This window comes from Notolepis coatsorum (assembly GCF_963971535.1).
Source record: "Notolepis coatsorum genome assembly, chromosome: 8".
NCBI classification, from domain to species: Eukaryota; Metazoa; Chordata; class Actinopteri; order Aulopiformes; family Paralepididae; genus Notolepis; species Notolepis coatsorum.
Window position 1 is genome coordinate 118,724,688 of NC_140172.1, and position 22,592 is coordinate 118,747,279.

General features: G+C 42.6%; 1 protein-coding gene across 2 annotated transcripts in view; it reads left to right on the plus strand.

Moving 5' to 3' along the window:
* The first annotated feature begins 15,471 nt into the window (after window positions 1–15,471).
* The window catches only part of vdac1 (voltage-dependent anion channel 1), a 32,103-nt gene continuing 24,982 nt past the window's right edge, over window positions 15,472–22,592 (plus strand). Inside the window, exons 1-3 of one of the 2 annotated variants that reach the window (XM_084320657.1) lie at window positions 15,482–15,526; window positions 18,042–18,131; window positions 18,590–18,659. In XM_084320657.1, the coding sequence (XP_084176783.1) occupies window positions 18,096–18,131; window positions 18,590–18,659 (106 nt within the window). In that variant the 5' untranslated portion in view covers window positions 15,482–15,526; window positions 18,042–18,095. Of the gene's footprint in view, window positions 15,527–18,041; window positions 18,132–18,589; window positions 18,660–22,592 lie in introns of both variants that reach the window. The other variant, XM_084320658.1, reaches the window with a different exon arrangement.

Consider the following 22,592-nt stretch of genomic DNA (forward strand, 5'->3'; position numbering starts at 1 on the left):
ACACTACGCAACATAGAAGAAAGGAGACAGAAAAAGGCAGAAGTTAACAACAGCAGAACAAGGGCAACCAAGGCAAAAGCCCAAAGAGAGTACACTCAGGCAAACAGAAAGGTCAAAATAAATGCCAAGAAGGACAAGCGAAACTACATCGACAACCTGGCTAAAGAAGCAGAAGAGGCAGCAGCAAAAGGAAACATGAAGGAACTGTATGACACCACCAAGAAACTGTCCGAAAAGTTCAGCAGGCCAGAACGACCAATCAAAAACAAGGAAGGAAAGACCATCACAAGACTGGACCAACAGCAAGAGGGATGGGCAGAGTATTTTGAAGAACTCCTGAATAGACCGACACCACCTAACCCCCCGGACATTCAACCTGCGGAGACTGACATAGTCATCAACTGTGGAAAGCCCAGCAAGCAGGAAATCCAACAGGCCATTGCACAACTAAAGAATAGTAAGGCAGCAGGACCAGACAACATCCCTGCGGAGGCACTGAAGGCAGACATAGACACCTCGGTACAGATGCTACACCCTCTGTTTGAGAAGATCTGGGAGAAAGAGGAAGGGCCAACAGATTGGAAAGAAGGCTACTTGGTCAAAATACCTAAGAAAGGAGACCTCAGCCAATGCCACAATTACAGAGGAATCATGCTTTTATCAGTGCCAGAAAAAAATCTTCAACAGAATCCTCCTCGAACGAATAAAGAAAGCGGTGGATCCGCAGCTAAGAGACCAGCAGGCAGGCTTCTGGCCCAATAGATCATGTGTGGACCAGATTGCAACCCTCCGAATCATAGTCGAGCAATCATTGGAATGGAACTCTCCACTCAACTTCGTAGACTATGAGAAGGCATTTGACAGCCTCCACAGAAACACCCTCTGGAAACTGCTTCGACACTACGGCATACCAGAAAAGCTTGTCAACATCATGAGGAACTGGGGCGGCTAGGTGGTGCAGTGGGCAAGGCGCTCACCACCAATGCAGGAGACGCTGGGTTCGAGCCCAGCTCTCCGCATTGCTATCAGCTTGGCTGGTCATTCATACTAATACAATTGGCAGTATTAGGGGGTGGGAAGCTGATGGGTGGGGATCGGACGGTGTGGACAGCGACTCCTACAGGTCGGTTGGTGCGCCTGCGCAGCAGAATCAGGAAGCAACGGGGGCGGCGTGCCTCCAAACGCAGACCCCCGACGCTGATAGATCGCGCTGTGCAGGTGAAAAGATGCGACGGCTGCTTCCTCGAGTGACCGGAGGGGACACGTGATGTAAGGCTTCGTCCACATTGCAGCCGGCTTCGAGACAGGGGAGGGTAGAATTGGACGATACGAAATTGGGATGGGAGAAAAATAGAAAAATGGGAGAAAAAGTAGAAAAAAAAAACATCATGAGGAACTCCTATGAAGGAATTACCTGCAGAGTCATACACAGCGGACAGCTCACACGAAGCTTCCTAGTGAAGACCGGAGCAGTCCCTGCGCCATGGGCGGGCATTAGGGGGCCGGGCCCGCCCACTGAGTCAGCTGTGCCCACCCTGGTAATTTAGCTTTTTTTTTTTTTTTTCAATCAAAGTCAACTATCCAAATCCTTAGTCGGGGACAGCCCTAGTGGGCACTGATGTCAACAACAACACTACTGAAGCTAGCACGGCACTCTGTGATAATTCATTTTCTACCCTCAAGAACGTCTTTACAGAACATCGCCTTAGTATGCTTCATCGACGCAAGGCCAATTTAATTCAGTTGGCATTTGAGAAGGACTTAACAAAAAAGTTCAGGAATGAGTGGAGGGGCAGTGTTTTAAGAAGATTTCACTCTGTCCCCAAACGCTGCTTGCCTCTCTACTTATGATGGTGAGTAAGCCTGTGGAGGAATTTTGTTTGCTTTTTTATGCACCTTATTTTTGTCAGTTCAGTTCAGTTTGTCAGTGAATTCAGAAGTGTTGAATAAATGGAGACTTTTCAAATATATAGAATAGAATAGAAATGTATTATCCTGAGGGAAATTTGACACTGCAAATCACTCAACATTAAACATTTAGACAGAACAAGTCACAAATAAGAATAACAAAACAAATGGTCTAAGAATAGAATAAAATGAAATAGAATAAAAGATACAGTAAATAAATACAGTAAAAATATACTGAAGTCTACAGTAGGTGTAATAATGCACAGTGCTGTTTAAAAAGTAAGAGTCCAGGAAGATGGTAATTGTCACTCTGTGCTCAGTGATGCAGTGAGGCACAGTGATGCATTGTATAGTCTGATGGCTGTTGGAATGAAGGACTTCCTGTGCCATTCAGTGCTGCATTTAGGTAGTGTGAGCCTATAACATGCTCTTCCTGTCAGCCAAGTCTGTGTATAGTGGGTGGGAGGGGTTTTCCCTGATGGCCTGGAGCTGCCATGACCTCTCCGCCACCCTCGCTAGAGTCCAGCTCCACCCCAACCACGCTACTGGCCTTCTTGACCATATTATCCAGCCTGTTTGTGTCCCCTGCTCTCAGTCCGCTGCCCCAGCAGGTCTGTTATATATATCCGTTCAGTCTGTTTTTGTATAAGTGAAAGTTCTTAAGATAGAGAGAAATTAGATTTTTCAATTGCCTCTCTGCTGTTTAGTTCAGCACCGTGGGCAGCGCCAAGCAAGCCACAGCGCCGTTGTCCCAGCTGAAACGTATAAAAGGGAACCTGTGTTGAAAAACCATTGTGCCCCCCAGAGAACATTTTATGCCCCCCCACTAATTTGTTTCTGCAGCCTGGTCTGGACCGGAGTAAGGCAAGGCAGTATCCTGTCCCCTTTCCTCTTCCTCCTGGCCATCGACTGGATATTGATATTGAGCAGAGTAGTAGCACATACACAAGGCAGGCTCTAGACCGAGTAGAAATCCAGTAATGGTAGAAAGAGTCACACAGTTCTACCAACATCTTGCCATTGCCACTGACCTGTGTGGATATTGTTGTTGTGTTCACCTTATGTCCACTGTTGTGTGGGACTGTGTTCGGTTGGGGACACTTTGGTAACCTTGTCGTATCTTGCTAACCCTGGACTAAATTAACAAAAAGAGCCTAAACATGGTGGCTTGCTCGTAAACATTCTCCTTTTCCACTTAACACTTTCCGTGCCAGCCATGCGGTGCCTAGGAACCCTGTTGCGTGCCACCGCTCTATTCAATGACAGAGCTCTCATATTTGCGAACGCATAAACTATATCTTAAATTATGTGTCTAATATGGCCGTCGCTTATCAATGACTTGTTTGCAGTCAACATTGTCGAAACTGATTGTTTTTTTAATCGGTTCATTTCCATTTGATACCATTTTGAAAAATGCTAGTTTTTTGAAAGTTTCATTCAATCCAATCCAATGGGGTGCAGTACCATCCGGAGAGACGATAGGGGCGGTATTTTCCCTCTTCGAGCTCAGACAGATCCCCACTGGTAACATGAGGCTAGATTGATGAAAAATGAATGGAAATCGCTAATAAAAAAATAACGATTAAATAACAAGATTTCTCGTCGTTGGCACTCAACGCATGGTATGAAATAACGAGATTTCTCGTGGCTGGCACTCAATGTGTTAAAGTAAACCCACAAATCGGAAGCTGCGAATCAGAACACCAACTTCAGCCTCGTCTTTACTGGCCGACACTCTGTCACCTTCAACACACCGCCATCTTTTATCTCTGTTCATTCACAAAGTCAAACAGTGGCTCAGTGGCTCAGGAGCTTAGGAGGTAGAGTGACCGTCTGGCAATCAGAAGGTTCCTGGTTCGATTCTGGCTCCTCCCGGCAGCTCTTCCAAGTGTCTTTGAGCAAAACACTGAACCCCCTAACTGCTCCCGATGAGCAGGTTAGCACCTTGCAGGGTCACCTCCACCATGAATGTGTGGCATAAGTTGTAAAGCGCTTTGGATAAAAGCACTACAGTATAAAAATGCAGTCCATTTACCAAACCGACACGTGACTTTATAATTCTAATACTAACCAATTAAACCAAACCAATGAAACCAATAGAAACTGACAATAATTTTTCGTATGATCTTGTAGCAGAATATAGTTATGGGGGGGGGGGGGTAAAATATATAGTATTGTGAGTAGGTCTCCTTAGAGCTGTTGGGCAGCACAGCTGTTGCAGCAATACCTCTGTTTCCACAGAACAACCTATATGTTCTGAACTGAAAGCAGGTGGCTGTACTAGCGACTGCGAGCGACATGGGGGGGGCGGGGGGGATTATCAGATCATCTCTCCATGCAGATACTGAGAACATGACTGTTGCCACTGGATGCCACTGTGTGTGTGAGATAAAGATCTATGCCTCTACTACTACAGCACACTAAAACATATACACACTGTCTCTCTTTGTCTCTCTGACACGTACACACATGAACATGACATGCACGTGCACACACACACTGTACACATGCACGCACACAAACACACACATTGGCAGGCACAGTGAGAGTGAGTCACTCGTACCTACGTAGTGAGTAGAGTACATGCGAGAGCAGCCCTGACCACAACTAAACCTTGACATTTACTCATACCTCTCTCTGTCTACCAAAGCTCAGACAGGAAGTAACCAACACTCGGTTCTCCACTGCCGTGTCGACAGCTTATCACTGCTCTTGCCCTCGTATCTCCAAACGATGAAGACATTTACAAAATAGAATTGCCTGATTTCCCTCGTTGGCGGCCATGCATTTCTGAAATCACACCATGTGGTTTTTTTTAATGGCTTCCATGGGAGGGTGCATAATAATTTTCTCAACACTTTTGTTGTTTTCGATTAAAAAACAATCAACAAATAACCAATAAGTAGATGAATAGATAAATAGATTCAAAATAAACAAATAGGTAGATAAATAGATATTATTATCATTATTATAATTTATTATAATTTTTTGAAATATGAGTCATGAGGTTTTAACTTTACAAGCATAATACTGTGACAATGAAAATACTCTGGTCTTTTCACTGCCTACTATATGTTTATAAAGTGTAGTATCTAGATCCCATAATTTTTTTATTCTATTTATTTTTGGGCTTTTTCTGTATTTTTTCACCCATCCCAATTTAGTCGTTATGCCAATTCCCTTCCTGGTTGGCCTGGGGAAGGTGTAGAACTACCACATGCCTCCTCCGATACAAGCGGGCCGCTTCTTTTCACCTGACAGCGAGGAGTTTCACTGGGGGAACGTAACGCGTGTGGAGGTTCACGTTATTTCCCCCAGATCCCCTCCCTGCTGAACAGGCGCCCCGACTGACCAGTAGAAGTCGCAGTTTACAATGACCAGGACGCGTGGATATTTTAGGCAACCAACTTGTGTTTAGCGTTTCTCTGATTGGCCAATACGCCCATGTGACCACGGCAGCGCGAGAGAGCTGCAGCGCGGAAATAGGCTGTCTATTGCCATTCTCTAAGACAAACTCTAACCTTAACCAGCTCCTTAACAGCGCCTAAACTTAACCCTTCTAACCTTAAGCAACTCCGAAAAAATGCCTAACCTTAACCAACTCCGAAACAATGCCTAAACTTAACCGGCAAAAGAATGCATGTTAAAAAATATTGCCATTCTCTAAGACAAACTCTAACCTTAACCAGCTCCTTAACAGCGCCTAAACTTAACCCTTCTAACCTTAAGCAACTCCGAAACAATGCCTAACCTTAACCAACTCCGAAACAATGCTTAAAGTTATGCCTAAACTTAACGGCGAAAGAATGTAAATGCACGTTAAAAAAAATAAAATAAAAAAAATTGAAGGGAATCGAACTTGCCAGCAACGGGCCGTAGGATCCACAGCAATGCAGAGCTGCCAATTGAGCTAGTTCTGGATAGTAAAAAAGGGGGGATTACTGCTACATAATGCTGCCGCGACGGAGCCGGGGGCGTGGCTAGATGCAAGTTGGGCGTGGTTAGACACAAGTTGGTTGCCTTTAATATTTAGGCGACCAGGACACATACCCCACCGGCTTCCCACCCGCTAACATTGCCAATTGTGTTAGTAGGGACGACTGACCAAGCCGGAGGTACCGCTGACAGCTGGATTAGATCCCAGAGTCTCTGCGGTGGTAGGCGAGCGCTTAGTCCACTGCGCTACCCAGCCGCACCCAGGAAGGACGTTTTGATTCTTGTACCGGATCTCCTCCTACCGGATCTCCTCTGCTAAACAAGAATACCCTGAAGACTCATGGTACCAAAGCACCTCAAAGGCGCTATAAACAAAATTACAAACATCTCAAAACAAACTGGTCAGACTACTGCTTGACCTTACTCCTAGAACCCACCTCACCCCTGCCCACTTTGACAACCTTGCCTTGGTACACCATGCCAATGTTAATGCTTTATTTATCTAAAACGAGCCGATTTAGAAATGGTCAATGGGGAAATACATTGCATTCCACAGAGGGTGGAACAGGAAAAAACTAAAATGACGTAACCACTACACCTCCCTATACCGGTATAATAATAGGTTCATCCAGACCTCTCTCCTGCACTGGCACAGTGCTCACATAGTGTGGACTCGAGAGAGGTATGAGTAGGCGAGACTAGGTTCATAAACAACTTTAGATAAAAATTATGATGAGTTGTAGCTAGGTTAAAAAGTGATGATTCCCATGAAAGTCCTTCTGGGCTATGGGATCAGACACCACCTTCATAAAGAGGCATTATTTAATATATAATCTTAATGCTTTTGTTTTAATTTAATTAGAAAATTAAGAATATTTGAAGTCTCAAGCCCTCTTCCAATCATGAATCAGATTAAATAGCCTGAAAAGGGGGAAATCCGTCTATGCATGACTATAGCGGCATCACAAACATGCATGATGCATCCCTCTGTTTTTAGGAGTCAAACATTCATCCCTCTGTTTTTAGGAGTCAAACATGCACCCCTCTGTTTTTAGGAGTCAAACATGCACCCCTCTGTTTTTAGGAGTCAAACATGCACCCCTCTGTTTTTAGGAGTCAAACATGCATCCCTCTGTTTTTAGGAGTCACAAACATGCTGTTACGGTCGAACCAAGTGTGGCAGTACCCTGGAACCAGTGGAGGTTATTGCATGACAACTAGTGAGGCACTACTTCACTAGTATTTTACATATATATATATATATTATTATTAATATACATATACATATATATATATTTTTTGCAGAGGAAGGTATAGATTAGATATTCCAATGTACAGTTTTGCTTGTACAGTTGTACAAGCATGTACCATTGACTCAGAATGGTCTGTTTTATTGAAATCGTCACAGCAGTATAGTTTGTTTATACTTCAGAAGTGGAAGCGAATGAGGAGCCTGACACCTGGGAGGAATGGGGGTGTTGCAGCCTTGGGGATGTTTTAAAAATATAATTTAATATATAATATAATATAATAATTTGTGCTTCACCAAGAAATTTGGTCAGCAGCCGCCACTGCCTGGAACAGACAGACACAGGAAACAGATGATAAATAAACCAGATTTAATAGATACTAAATACAACAGGGAAAACAAGGGAATAAACGATGCTATCCTAACAGGGCCTAAGTGGGGGGAGTGTATGGATGCCAGCGGAGGAAATGTTAATGAGATGTGTCGAATAACCTATGTGTGTGGATGCATGTGTCTAACGTGTAAAGCTAATGTGGTGTTAAATGTAAATGTGACGGGCTGTTGTTCGTTTGCGTGTACTAACCAGTCCAGTAACTGAGGGTGGGGGAATATCCAAGTACAATGTCCATCCGTGCGTCCCGAGACGCCAGTGGAAGAGCGAGTGCGCGCAGGGAGCAAAATGGTGTTAACTGAGCGTGGGGGGTATCCTTGAAGGAGAGGAGAAGACAACGCCGGTTAGCAAAAGAAACAGGATTAAACAAAACACTGGGAAAACAAAGTAACAAAACCGGGTTAGAATATGACACAAGGGAAAGTAAAGCTATGACTTGCAAAATAGATATCTCGGAAAACTAACCACAAGTGATCAGTACGAACAAGCACTGAACGACGGGCTGTCGGGCTCTTTATGGAGCAGGTGCTTCTCCCTCAGCGTGCGTCCATGTGTGCGCCCAGCTGCTCCCAATCGCACCTGATTAAGCTCGACGAGTTGGGACGAGGTGGGAGCAGTGTTGCGTTCGTCATATCAACTCTGGTTGCACGCACGCTAATGATGCCACGTGCACGCGCAAAAATGTTCCCTCGCTTAAGCACAGACTAAAGACGATGCCTAATTGCCTCTACGAATGGAATGTAACACATTTCATTCACAAGTTCTGTGTGAATGTATCTGAGAACGTATTTAACACACCTGACGACCGGCGCTATTGATATGCAAAGTAGCCCAGGTGGGTACTTATAGCGAGTTGGCGAGTGCAGCGCATTCCTGTGTGCACGCGCGTGCCGTGCACATCCGTGCGTGTGCGCGCACGCGCTTCTGCTCACAAAACTTTGGCTGCACTGCGTGCAACCCCGTCCCATGAAGAACGCATCACTGGGTGGGAGTCACAAACATGCATCCTTCTGTATTTAGGAGTCACAAACAGGCATCCTTCTGTTTTGACAACCACTGATCTATAGGGTCAGGGTGTATGGTGCTGAGGGGAAATCTCTATATATGTCAATGGTAATTAGGCTATAAAATAGTCTATGCTCAGAGAAGAAGCATGGGTACTTATATACACTTGGGGACAATACTGATTCCTGCTGATTATTTTGTCAAATGTTCTATTCCTAACCTGCATACATATTTCATACGGCTCCACTGAGAATTAGTTCAGTGGGCTAAACCGTACATGAACACACTGCATTTTGGAACAGTGATTGACAGATCCGTCGTTGCCCCTCATCCGTAACATTTGACCACAGAAGTCCTGAGTTGAAACTTCTGACCGTTGCATGCTTTTGAAAGCCCTTCCAGTTGTACAGAGTGCCTTATAGCTGCTCTCCGACTCCGAGCAGAAGGCACAGCATAAAAATACCTCTGGTCTCGGGCTGTTTGAATAAGGGAACGTTAGCAATATGATTTATACCCCCATATTAAACAGTTCCTGGGTTACCAACTTCCAGCCCGGCCTGGAAAAAGCGGCAGCATGCAGTGAAGTCATTGACTCATAAGAAGGGTTTAGGATGGATGGATGGATGGATGGATGGATGGATGGATGGATGGGTGGATGGATGGATGGATGGATGGATGGATGGATGGATGGATGGATGGATGGATGGATGGATGGATGGATGGATGGATGGATGGATGGATGGATGGATGGAGAGAGAGAGGAGCGAAGATTTTGGACCCCATTTGAACCACAGAATAAAAAAATAAAAAAAGGAAAGAGAAAAGAAAGATGACATAGTGTTTTATTTATCCATATGTTGTAAATCATGGCATCTGTTTACAATTTATTTTATTTACTTTGTAGATGCCGGGCCTGACTTGATTAACATTTTCTGTTGTGTTTGTCGTCTTTGGGAGGGGGGGGGGGGCAGTGTGATTGGCATTTGGTGACGGCAGTTTGATGTGAGCGTATAGGGTTGGCTTTGAAGATGAGGGATGAAAGGGAAGGAATCCAGATATTACTTGTTGGATAATCTAAAAGAAAAAAGATGAATTTGGTGGCTGCGTCTGAGGGGCGACCGGCAGGCGACAAAGAAGTTACTAGTTGTTGAAATGTTATTCAAGATGATACAAGAATATGAAAAAGATGATATAATAATAAAATAAATGGGAGCTTCCAAGGAATTAAATGTAATACGTTTTAATAACAACAAGCTGTGAATATTTGGTGAGAGAGTAGAGAATGGTGTATCTGTTCCGCTCAGCCCTTTGACAGCCTTTTATGAGTGTACATTTATGAATTATGATGTTTACAATATTGTAACTTTGATTCATGTTATTATTTACAGTTTCCCATGTCATGGGTGTTTTCGATTTATCTTCAAAACTGGTCACATTCATCAAAACATTTATTTTTTCTTGCTAATAGCCGCACATGAAAATCTGCCAATAATTACAGCGTAAAGATTATATGGGCAAAGGAATTCTATGGGGAAAATGAGCTATACTGTATAAGTACGACAGAATACACATTATTATGTCTTTAAGCATTATAAATATATGGATAATTCCACCAACTGTTATAGAATATCACAGTTAGTTAGTTCTTTAAGGTAATTTTCCACCAAGAATAAAATCACAAGTGAAAATACACATTTAATATAATGCTGTCATATTTAAGCCTGCCCTATACTCAAATATGTTGTATTTAAATTATTGTTCTATAGCTAGAGAGGGTTGATGGTCATGTTATGGCTGATTATTTCCCGTTAAGTTTACTGCTTCATATTCATCTTTTTAAAATATATATTTCTTCTTCTAGTTAAATGTTTTATTTTAAGTCATGTGTGACTTCTGGTTCTTTTGCGAGGAAGCAGAATGTCTTTGTGGTTGAGTCGTGTAGTGGAGGAGGAAATATAAAAACTAAAAAGTAAATACTCAAATAAAAGTACAAATACCTCAGTACAGCACAGTTCAGAATAAAATAGAAAGGCTTCATTCAAAATGTTTTATCTACCATTTGAAAGATTTACACATACTCTTTCAAAAGGATTGCATGAAAGTAAAACTCACTGTTGAAATTTATTAACTTATTTATTTATATTTATATATTTGTTTTCAATTTTGTTTAAATAATCTGTATTTAAACAAGATATTGAGTGATGAATTCGCAGTTACTTATTCTTTTTTTATATTAATACTGGTATATGTAGCATTTTAGAATGAAACTCTAGAACTGTTGTAATTTAAGGAGAGAGAGGGTTCTAGGATCTAAGGACAGTTCACATACAGTATACAGTAATTCACATATTATGTAAATACAACTTTCAAAGTTCAAGTTGATGCATATCCTGTGGCACATGTTTATAAATAGATAGTTAGATAAATATTTAAACATAGTATATATACTGTGACTGTTTTATGGCATACATAGTACAAATATAAAGTGAAAATAGATAATTATACCAAAATATATAAGAATTTATCAAGCCAACGTATGTTTTATTTTAAATGATTCTGAATACTTTTTTTGTTCTGTATTTTTGGTATTTGGTGCATGAAGGGATCTCACTGAATGAATTAATTGTTTGGTTCAAACAAATCCTAACTGCATAAAAAAAACAATTACTGAAGTATACAATTCATCACAAGACAAATGAAATTAACAAAGCTAAAATGTTCCATAGATGAAGATTAAGGTAGACATTATACAGACAAAAAAAAGCTCAATTAAGGTAATTAAAACAAACAGACCTAAATGTTTACGATGCCCTCTAATAAAATGATATGAAGACATACAGTAACTCACTGGACTTTCTGAGAAGCTCACATGGGTTTACAGATCACTGCCAACACTGCCATCTAGTGGCTAATACGGATCAAAGCTACCTCCATACTCTACACTAGCAGAGTCTACACTACTACGTTCAAGTTCCTTCACACTCGTGTTTTATTATTGTTTCAATGACCAGTCGCCACGTAACATCTTCCTTAGAATGTTCATTCCTCAAAGGTCTAATCACACCAGTGCAATTGTACACCTCAAAGGGTTTAAAGTACAGCGCGTGAGACATAATAAACACAACATGATAAACATATTCATAATGTGTCATTTTATGTTAATCTCATGGGGGGGGGGGGGGGGGATAACAAAATGGACTTGTGTGTCCCAGTGGGCTTTCACAAATCTCCTGCTCTCCCCAAAAGACATTAAAGGTATTTCGGAACACAGTATTGCGGGTTATAGTATACACTTCTTGACACTTCTTCTTGAGTGAAAAAAAAGTGCCTAGTTTTAGAGCTAGTCTGCTGTTAGCTGCACTCTAGTAACCATAGCAAAGGAAGCTTCAGGGGTTTGGTAGAGTTCCCTCAGTTCAACCACATCCCTGTGTTTCTGTGAAAACCTGCACAGTCAGGTACCCATAAACAGAACATTTTACACACGCCCGCTCGCTGTCTGCATTCCCAACCATATACACTCATCTACAGTGCAGACACATGGAGGAAGCCAGCGATTCAAACCCCTTACCTACTGTAAGTAAGAGTAGAAATATAATTTAAAGCAGCAACCTGAATGTTATTTATTTTCTCTGTTCCTTGCATCACTTCACATTGATGAAGGTCTCCTGCAACTTGAAACAGCCAGTTGAAACATGCATTTTTTTTTAACATGTTGGACGAGAGATAGTGATTGTCAAATGAGCCATAGTATTGTCTCCATAACTATAATATAGAATATAGATATAGCTCTGCCAGCATCGTGACGCAACGTGAAAATGCCTATCTTTTAAAGCGTGGCCCATTGACCACAGGGATGGGGATACACGCACTGAATGAGTTAAAGGTGAACTTCACCAAAAAACAATGCCAATTTAATTTGCACATAGCCTCACACATATCCCAAGGCTCTAGACTGTTTTGCACACATTAATTTATTTTGACAGTTATTGAGCGTAAATTTGTTGTTTTTAGGAGTGATGTCATTGGGGATATTGAATCCTTGTGTTGTTTTAAATACAGCCCCATGAAATTATGTAGATGAAAAAATAGAGATAATTAAGGATTGCAATTGGGATTGTTACTTGAAAAAAATTTACTTGAAACTTGATTATTATCATTTTCATCTACATCATTTAATTGAGCTGTAATTAACACAACACAAGGATTATTATTATTATTATTATTATTATTATTATTATTATTATTATTATTATTATTATTATTATTATTATTATTATTATTATTATTATTATTATTATTATTATTATTATTATTATTATTAATGAAATTCTTTATTTGGAATTACCCCTTGAGATGAACCATCTCGTTTTCAAGGGGGTCCTCAAATTCAGTGTCCCCTGATGAGATCACAGGAGGAGATATTCAAACTCATTAACTCTCAATACCTATCAAACTAAATTAATGTGTACAAAACAGTTTAGAGCCTTGGGATATATATATGACGTTTTGTGCACAATAAATCAGCATTGTTTTTTGGTGAGGTGTCCCTTTAAAGGAAAACTCCAACATTTTGGGAAATTAGCTTATTTAACATCTTCCCTGGAGTTAGACAAGAAGATACATACCTTTTTTGTCTCTGTGCGTGCATTTAGCAACAGGAACAATTTTAGGAATTTTTTTTTGCCTAAGCACTCGTCTCTGCGCGCAGTCAGTGATTTCTACGTGAAGCCGTGTTTGTGGACATTCTCATTAATTCAAAGGATCCGAACCGATTGAACGTTTATTTTGTACATTATCTAACGTTAACACGAACCTAAACTAACTTTAGGTTAGTTGTAACGTTAGTTTAGGTTCGTGTTAACGTTAGATAATGTACAAAATAAACGTTTTCCGCTGCTATAAACGTTGCACTTTTATTTTGAAAACCCCAGAAAGGAAGTCATTATATTTGCTTTAGTGACCATCCGGTTCTGTGTTAGCTCCGGTTAGCTACGTGCAGTAGTTAGTATTATATTATCAATACCAGCCATTGGATTACTGTTTTCTAAATTGGGGAGGCTTTTAATCGTCAAGGTAAGAGGATTTTAAGTCATGGTATCCATAAACTTCAATCGGTTCGGATCCTTTGAATTAAGAGAATGTCCACAAACACGGCTTCACGTAGAAATCACTGACTGCGCGCAGAGACAAGTGCTTAGGCAAAAAATTGTTCCGAGTATATTTGCTTAGAAAACGTAATTGTCTAATTCAATTATTTTTTATTTCTCCACGTGGTAAATACACAGGTCACAACATGTTTACATGAACGTTTTGGAGTTGTATTTGGAGTGTATTTGGTGACTGTATACACTGTAAGGGAACGTCAGGCTATTGTCCTCCCCCACTTCCAGTGATGAAGCTAAGCTACGCTAACGGAGCGACTCACTGTTCCCAAAGTTAAATGCACGCACAGAGACAAAAAAGGTATGTATCTTCTTGTCTAACTCCAGGGAAGATGTTAAATAAGCTAATAATAATAATTACTTAGATTCATATAGCGCCTTTCAGGAAACCCAAGGTAAATGTTTTTATTTCTAAGAAAATGTATTGCTTACAGCTGATGTAAAAGTACATTTGACATGCAGTATAGTCTTCACAGTTCAAAGCTAGTACAGTATGTGTCCCACATCCAATGCATTAACCACTTTTGGTTAAATTGACGGAGCCAGTGGGTTTGGTTATGCTTGCTTTGATTGCTCCTTTTGAAGCTGAAAAGTAGATTTTTGGTTGATTAGGCCACATGATTTGTACATCCATATAACTGCAGGATTCTTCTGTGATGAATACAATGTGATAAAACAACAACAACAACAACTATGATGATAAAAAAGGATATTTCATATAAATACAGTGGTATAAAGTACAAGTTTCCCCAGATACTCAGAACGTACTTGTACCGCTGTACCAAAATACTTAAAAATGCATAATCACTCTCCATCCCTAGAAACAGAACAGAAAACAAACAGAACCAGTGTATATACAGTCTATGTGTGTATGCCTAGTGTACTTCAGATTCAGATTGTAAAAAAAGAAAAAAAAAAAAAAAGAAAGAAAATAAATAAATACAGTATGAGTATTAGACAGTAGCCGCATCTAACAATCTGATTTATAAAACAAGAACTTTAATTTAATTAATGGTGGTAAATTATATTAATATAATTTATCATACATATATAACAGTTTTTCATTGATGATTGTGATCAGTAGAGGATTTTCTTTTAATTCCCCCCCCTGCTCTACCCCGGCATATAGGATATCAACATACTAGGGCTATATATAGGAAGAGTGGTAGCCTAATGTCTACAGGAAATGTTGGCCTAGCTTAAATGGTTGGTTCATTCAGGATAGTGTTACAAGGCAAACAGCCAGAGGGACAAATTGAGAGGGGGGGGGGGCAATGGGATGACATGCCCTCTTATGAGTACCCATCCCTAAAAGAGGGGTTAATGTAGGCCTATAGTAAGAATGAAATAGGCAAACAATTCTGCCTACCCTCTTTTGAACAAATCCCTGGATATAGTGTGGACGTGTATGCTTTCATTTGAGTAAAGCAGCAGCATCGTCACGACTCGAGGGATTTGTGTGCGAGTCACAGCTTATCAAAAAACCGCCAGAGGTGAGTGTTCCAATGTCACCACTCATCCTCTCCTCTCTCTCCTCCCCTCATTGAGACGACGGGAGACGCGGCCCGGGGTCGGTTTGACTAGGTCGCGGTGAGGCGCAGAGCGCAGAGAGCTGATCCGCGGTCAGCCGTTAACTCCGGGGGGGGTTTATTAGCGACGCTGCTGCGGAGGTGAGCGTGACACTGCACTGCGCCTGCGTGACGGAGATAACACGAGGGGCGTGGCCATAGCGGGCCATCTATGGGCGTGGCTCGCTGCTGCTTTACGTGACTTCTAGCGTGGTGTGACGTCACGCCGCGGAACCTCCTCTTTCACCCCTCCCTTTGTCCAGTTGACAGGATCCTTTTCGGGCAGGACTGGAAACCACTGACAGAGGTATGTAGAAATATCATTCTGTTCTTACTAAGTGCGCCGGGGCTCTCATGCAGACGGACTCTGACCTCCAGAGCCGTGGGTTGGGTTGGCAGCAGCTGATCCAGGTGCTGCCTGGTGGTGGTCGATGATGTGCGGGGGATCAAATAGAGTCAGTGAAGAGATGCTTCAAGGCCGCTTAGCTAACGTTAGCTCAGGGTAGCTTGGTAAGCTAACGTTAATGCCTTTGCCCCTGTGTGTGTATGTATGTGTGTGTGTGTGTGCGCAGTCATTAAGTGCAGTGTGTGATCAGCAATTATGCGGGTAGCTTGAAATAAAGAAGCTTAGTAGGCTGGCGTCCCACCTTCCTCTCTTGGGCATCAAATGACCTGGCTTCTGTTGCAAAGACACCTGCTGCTTGCTGCTGCCCGGGCTGCCCCCCACCCACCACCTTGCTAGCCGACACAATGAATGTTAATCTGCTAGCAGCAGCAGCAGGCTAGAGGCTAACGGTACTAGTTGCTGCTGCAGTGGGGGATGCTCCAAGCTGCCTCCTCTTTGCTCCACATCCTCTCTGGGTCGCAGCAGGCAGGCCAGGTAGGTTGCAGTACAGACGGTCACCTTAGAGAGATGACCCCACCAGCTATAGGCCTATACAGTGACAGTGTGTAGCTAAGGTTATTCAGTACAGGTGCTGCAAAGTCAGACCAAGAGACTTTTCATTCATGTTTTTTCTCTTGCTATCCTCCCTCTCTCTCTGAAAAAAACCTACAAGATACATTTTTAATTTGCCCAATAAAGTTTAATCTACAATGACTTGTGTAAAATGCTTTTTGGATTGTGAATAGACATAAACCTACATTCTTCCAGGTCCTAGTGACATTCCTATGACTGAAGCCACTCCTTCCTAGCCAGGCTTTAGCTGGTCCTTCCTGAATGTGTCTGTGTGTGTGTGTGTGTGTGTACGGTAGGTATGTATGTGTTTCCTATGTGTGATTGCGTAAGGCTGACAGGATGGACCATAGGGTGAATGGCTTAGTGTGTGTGTGTGTGTGTGTGTGTGTGTGTGTGTGTATGTGTGTACATTACCAATGGCTGATGTAACAGTGCTTCCTGTCCCAGTAGTTCGTAATGGCCACATGGCATGCTGCTGGTCCCAGGACGAGGAGCCTCTGAGCTCATTCATCATGTTCAGTGTGAGGGAAGCATGTACAACAATTCCTGTGGGGGAACAATGCATTCTTTAACTTGGCTCAATTTAACTCTGGCCTCATATACACTGTGCGTTAATGGGCTAGGTTTGCTGTGTTGTATGTGTTTTAGGTTTAGAGTAAGAAGGTGGAGTTGTTTAACCCTCTGAGGCCCACATAGACCTATTTTAGAAGATCCATTTGAGATGCAGCTCTTGGCACTAGTTTTCTAGTCATAAGTCTGTAATAAACATATTTTGGTTAGGCTTAGTTATGTCTCATGAGTCGTTGCAGCAATTCTTGGCTTGACACCATTTGTTACACCATTTGTTGCAAAACCATTAAAGATTTTTGACCACTCGAGAATTGCTCGACACGGTCAAAGATCCCTCCAAAATACCACATTAAGACACTTAAGATCTGTGGTCCAAGATGCTTAAAAGACAGCGATTGTGTCCCAGAGGCATGTTTGTCCAAGGAGGTGTTTGGAGGGAAGCGTAAAGACAGTTGGTAGACGAGGGATTTGTGGACTCAGCTTCTACAGCCATGCTGGCACACTCCCAGCACTTACACTCCTACGCAGAGAGTTGGATGATGTTCCACTTGCATTACACTGTCCAAACATCTCTCTAACCAGTGCTACATTTACTTGTATTCCCTTAACATATTGAATAATATTTACATGATATATTTTTATAAATAAATACCAAAAATGTATTGAAAAAAGTTATAATAATTGTAATTTCCCAGCGTCAATGCAGCCTTGTTTATTCACTGTGCCCATGGAAACTACAATGAACGCAGCCATAAAGGTGTGGTTTCCTTACACAGAAAAGATAGTCTCTTTACTTTTCTGATAACGACAGCACTGCAACTCATAAATGTTCAGACAAGCTTAATCTTTGGTTATTTGTGATACTCTGTATACACCTAATTCAAGGTTATTGCCACATTTTCTTTCAAAACAAATTTGGTTGTGGATGTCCGGATTTAGTAAGAATTGAGTCTCTCTTGGACAGAGGTGTTTAGCAGGCTGTGATGTACAGGCGGCTCTGCTTAGGATTGTGCTCAGTACTACAACTGGACCGATCTCTTTTTTTGCCGCAGTTCAGAATTCTGGTCCACTATTCTGAACTAACCCTTTTTAACAAATCTACCTTCCCATTAACTTAAAACCAAAATTTGGACATACAACAGTATTATCCAGTCCTAAATGACATCTCCAAGGACTCCCCAAGGACCCAGGCGGGGCCCGATTATCCAGAAGGTGGCTCTATACAGTGAAAGATCAAATGTCATAGCCTAGCCATAACTCTCACGTTGTCATCGTGTTTTATTTTCTTCTTCAGATAACCAGAGTGCAGGGACCTGTCCTTGGCCTTGCATTTGAGAAACGCTTGGATATGTCCATCTACAGAGGTTACTCACCTACAGAGGAGGTTAGGTGTAGTTTAATGTAGCCCAATTTGAGAGGTCTCTCGGGCCTGATTCCCTTTTGAGAAATCCTTATCGGTAGGCAGTAGGCAGTAGGCAGTAAGTACATTTGTAGTGCCCCTTGACTAGTATGAAAGTAAGTGTACTGTATGTGTGTAGTACATTGCAGATGTTACTGCACTTCCTCTCCTGTGTGCTGTGTGCTGCGTAACAACAGATAATTCATACTTTCTCCACCCTTCCCATCCATCAATGACCTCCAGGTTGACCTCCAGGTCTTCCCGCCTCCTTCCTCCACCAGTGCCCGTCTCCCCTCTATCTCATTCCACTAGAGACCTGTCAGTCTGTTTCTCTCTGTCTGCCAGTCTCTGTCTCCGTTGCCTTGCTGTGTCATCATGAGGCCTAGCTATGCTGAGAAACTCACACCGTGTCCCTTCCTTCCTCTTATCTCGTCTGTTTGCAGAAAATGGCTGTACCCCCTACCTACGTTGACCTTGGAAAGCCTGCCAAGGACGTCTTCACCAAGGGATATGGTGAGCTCTCTCTCTCTCTCTCTCTCTCTCTCTCTCTCTCTCTCGTTCTTCCTCTCTTTGGGTTGGTCTAGGTTAGGGATGGGCATTTCAACCAAAAATATCATTCGATATTGACTTGAAACTATTTGACTGTTCTTTTGAACATTGCAAATTCTTGCAGCCAGCCGTATTCTTTAGACATGAATGAACCCATCCCTGGGTGCTTGGCTTTTTGTAGCTGAGAGTGTATAGAGGGAATACATTCTTAACACACCTTTTGATGGAGCTATTTTTGGCTATCTTTATGGAATGACCTTCACCCATCCATTTGTGCTCAACGGTTATCATAATTTTGGAGATGCATTTAAGTTGCAGAATTCATAGCCTAATTGTTGCACCTACTGCTCGGTTATGGGTTGTGTTCCTTTGTGCAGTTTCCGCATCCCCAGTTTAATTAAACTGAAAGCTTTGTGAGATCGACACAAAATGGCTGCAACGGGGCGCTCTGTCATTGGATCAAAGCCAGGGATTCAAGTCAGTGTTTATTTGTGGATGTTTCATCACAAATAGGTTTCCCGTTCTAGTACTGATACAGTAACGCATATCGACATGTGCGTGTCCTCTACTGCAGCATATCAACAATGCTTTTTTGTGATGACACAGTATGCACTCTGCTACTAAGGAATATTACTACCAACTATGCTAATATGTCTATAGTATATATACTACTATGCACTCAAGACTGTAGCACTCAACAATGTTACTTACCCTTAGCTGCCAGAGTTGTACCCCTCCTTCCTGCTGACTTGTTTGTACAGAACCTGTAAGTGGCTTTGGATAAAAGCGTCTGCTAAATGAATGACTAAATGTGGATTCAAACCTGGAGTCTCCCACATGGGGAGCCCAACGTCTATCAGCGGGGGGGGGGGGGGCTCTTCTTGGCCAGGGCATGATATTGGGCTTACTAGGTTTCAGGTGGGGCTTCCCCACTACAATCACATCCCACTGCAGGGGAAACACGGCTCTCCTGTGACGCGCCTGAGGCCAAAACATTCACCGGTCAGCCAAGAATCCCCCCCCACTCCCCCTCAAGACTGGGCTACTCTGCCACACGTGTGCACAATCAAATCATATACTTTGCCAGCACTGAGCCTACTGCCACCACCACAAAGAACTTGTGAAAATCAATAATAATAATACCCCCCCCCCTTTTTTTTTCTACCGCAGCTTATTCACTGATATATGTTTAGGCCCAGTAACGATCCTCAGTTTGAGTGTGTCCGTGTCCGCAGGGTTGTTCTGTTCTACACAGCTGTACTCTGGGCCTAACACGTCCCTGTGGAACACCAGGTCATGAGACTTGGCTGAGGCCGTGGCTTCCGGCAGCCTGTTTGTTTAGGCCTTAGGGCAACATAATGTACACCACCACGGCTGATTCTGAAATTAGTTACTATGTTCAAACTATATAGTTTTTGCCACTGATCGTGGCTACAAAAACACAGAGACTGTGTTTTCCACCTAGGACCCAGAGGTATTGGTCTGGCGCCAGACCCAAGCTACAAGAAACGGCTCTCTGGTCACGAGGAAACACGACTGTTATGATTGGAGGATCAAGTAAAAAACGAGGGTGGAGTTTGAGGTCGGTCAGTTGACACAAAAGCTGAGTCATCCTGGTGGAAGCTGTTACTGTTATTGAGTGTTAGTCATCCCTGCAGGCCTCGAGGTCAAAGAGGAGCTGTTCCTTTGCCTGTGGCAATCAAACGGCTCCACCCTAAGGGCGGCTGGATGGATGGATGGGTGGGTGGTTCTATGTATGAGTCAAGGACAAAATAATCTGACGAGGACACAGTGTTTCCAATGCAGCAGCAGCAGCAGCAGTAGTAGTAGTCGTAGTGGTTGCTTTATTGATCACACAACAGGATATTATATCACTGACCACAGTATAGCACCACAAGTAAGACAATCGGTGTTTCCCACTTATTTGTGGCGGCCCACCGAGTGCACCACGATATCAAACGGGCCCGCCACAAATACCTCTCCCAAACATCCTTTTGATAATGATTTTATGATAATGATGACCTTACAGATTGTACACATTCCTTTCCACTGCTGGTCTGTGCATATTGTCTGTCCCAGTTTGCCACTGCGGCAAGCGGCTGGTGGTTGTTGAGCGGGTGGGGGGGGGTGGTTGGGGGGGGGTTGTGTCGGCGCATCCCGCTAATGTATACGGTAGGGGAACAACTCTGTAGGAACTGTGACTGCATCCTGAGTGGGCTGAATCGATGAAGTGTGAATGGATGGATGAATCAATGGAGAAGTAGGACGTGGCGTGGTGGGCTTGAGGCTGGAAGGGTGTGACGAGCTGCTGAGCTATGAGCTTTTTGACGAGGCTAATGCGCTTCACACAATCCATGGCGAATCGATGCATATCGTCAGTTTGGACGGAGTATAAATGGTCGCGTTGGAATGGAAGGGAAATGATTTGAATGTTCATGTAGAGGTTGAGTAGGTCTCTAATAGAGTCTTTCAAATGCACATTGATAAACTTTAGTGCTGATATATTATTAAAGGGTTATTTCGATTGTTTTTGCCCGGCATCCTGTAGTGGTGTTGGGGAGGAATGCTGTTCTGTGTCTCGAGAGCTCAGAAGAGCAGACCTCGGAACTGCAGATATTATTTCCTCGATTTCTCCTTGTGGAAAATAGCAGAGGAAACGACATCTGCGGCCTGCTCTCTGCCGGGTGACGTCATCTGACGATGTGGCCGATCTCTCGAGACACGGAACAAGTTGGTACGATGTACAGTATGCCCTGATTATCACAGGTTCTCCTCGGAACACTGGTTCAGGTTAAAAATCAGCAAATCGCCGCTATTTAAGGTCATATCTCTGCATAGGTCTGGCCAACGGAAAGCCACCCGCCAACTGTTTTCAGTTTTCAACATTATCGCCCCTAAGGCAGATGAATACAGAAATCGAGACTCTGGGAAACATGAAATATCCGCACACAGTGTTGTCATTTCCAATCGGTAGTCATATGTGCATCTGAGAGCCTACCGAATTAGATGTGTGCTGTTTTGTTTTGTTGCCCTTTCTTGGTGTTCGTACTGTAAAACATAAATTAAAGGCAGAGTCCCATATAGATGCCTGTCTCTTTTACTGGCTGGATGCGGCTACACATTTTTAAGATGAGATAAGATATTTCTTTATTGATCCCCTTGACAAATAAAGGCTGGTCCTAAACAGAAGCTACATTAATTGTTTATCTCGATTTTCTTTTCTTTTTTACTTTTCATTCAAATGTCAGTCACATAATATTTGCTGATTGCCATGGAGAAAACGGTACAACCTGGAACTGTAGAGGGTGAAAGGGCCAGGCTGCGAGGTGGAGGGAGACAGCTTATCACAAGCTAAAGGAAGCTACAATGCAGGGTCATGATGTCTGGTGACATGTCTGAGCGGCTCACACTGGCCAAGGTAGCGCTGTCTGCTTGTCAGTATCAGACCGTACGTCAGCAGAATAGTAGCAGAGTAACTGCAATGTATTTGTCTTGACTGTCTGCCCAGGGAGCTGCTGTGTGCGGGCTGGGTGCTGTCCGGTGCTGAAAACAAACTAATTTCTTCTCTCTAACATTACATTCACTATTCACTAGCGGGTCTCTTGGAGTGAGATCAAATGAGTATTTGATAGCCTATTTTTTATTCCTATTCAAGTAATATTCATACTGGTTTAAATAAATTATTTGATAGTATTTACCATCTTTAAAAAAATATATATATTTGAGAGGGATTTCTGTATTTATTTTTCACCCATCCCAATTGAGTCGTTATGCCAATTCCCTTCCTGGTCGTTGCGTGCATTTCCCCACTGTCGGCCTGGGGAGGGTGTAGAACTACCACATCTTCCGATACATGGAGTCGCCAGCCGCTTCTTTTCACCTGACAGCCTCGTGCGG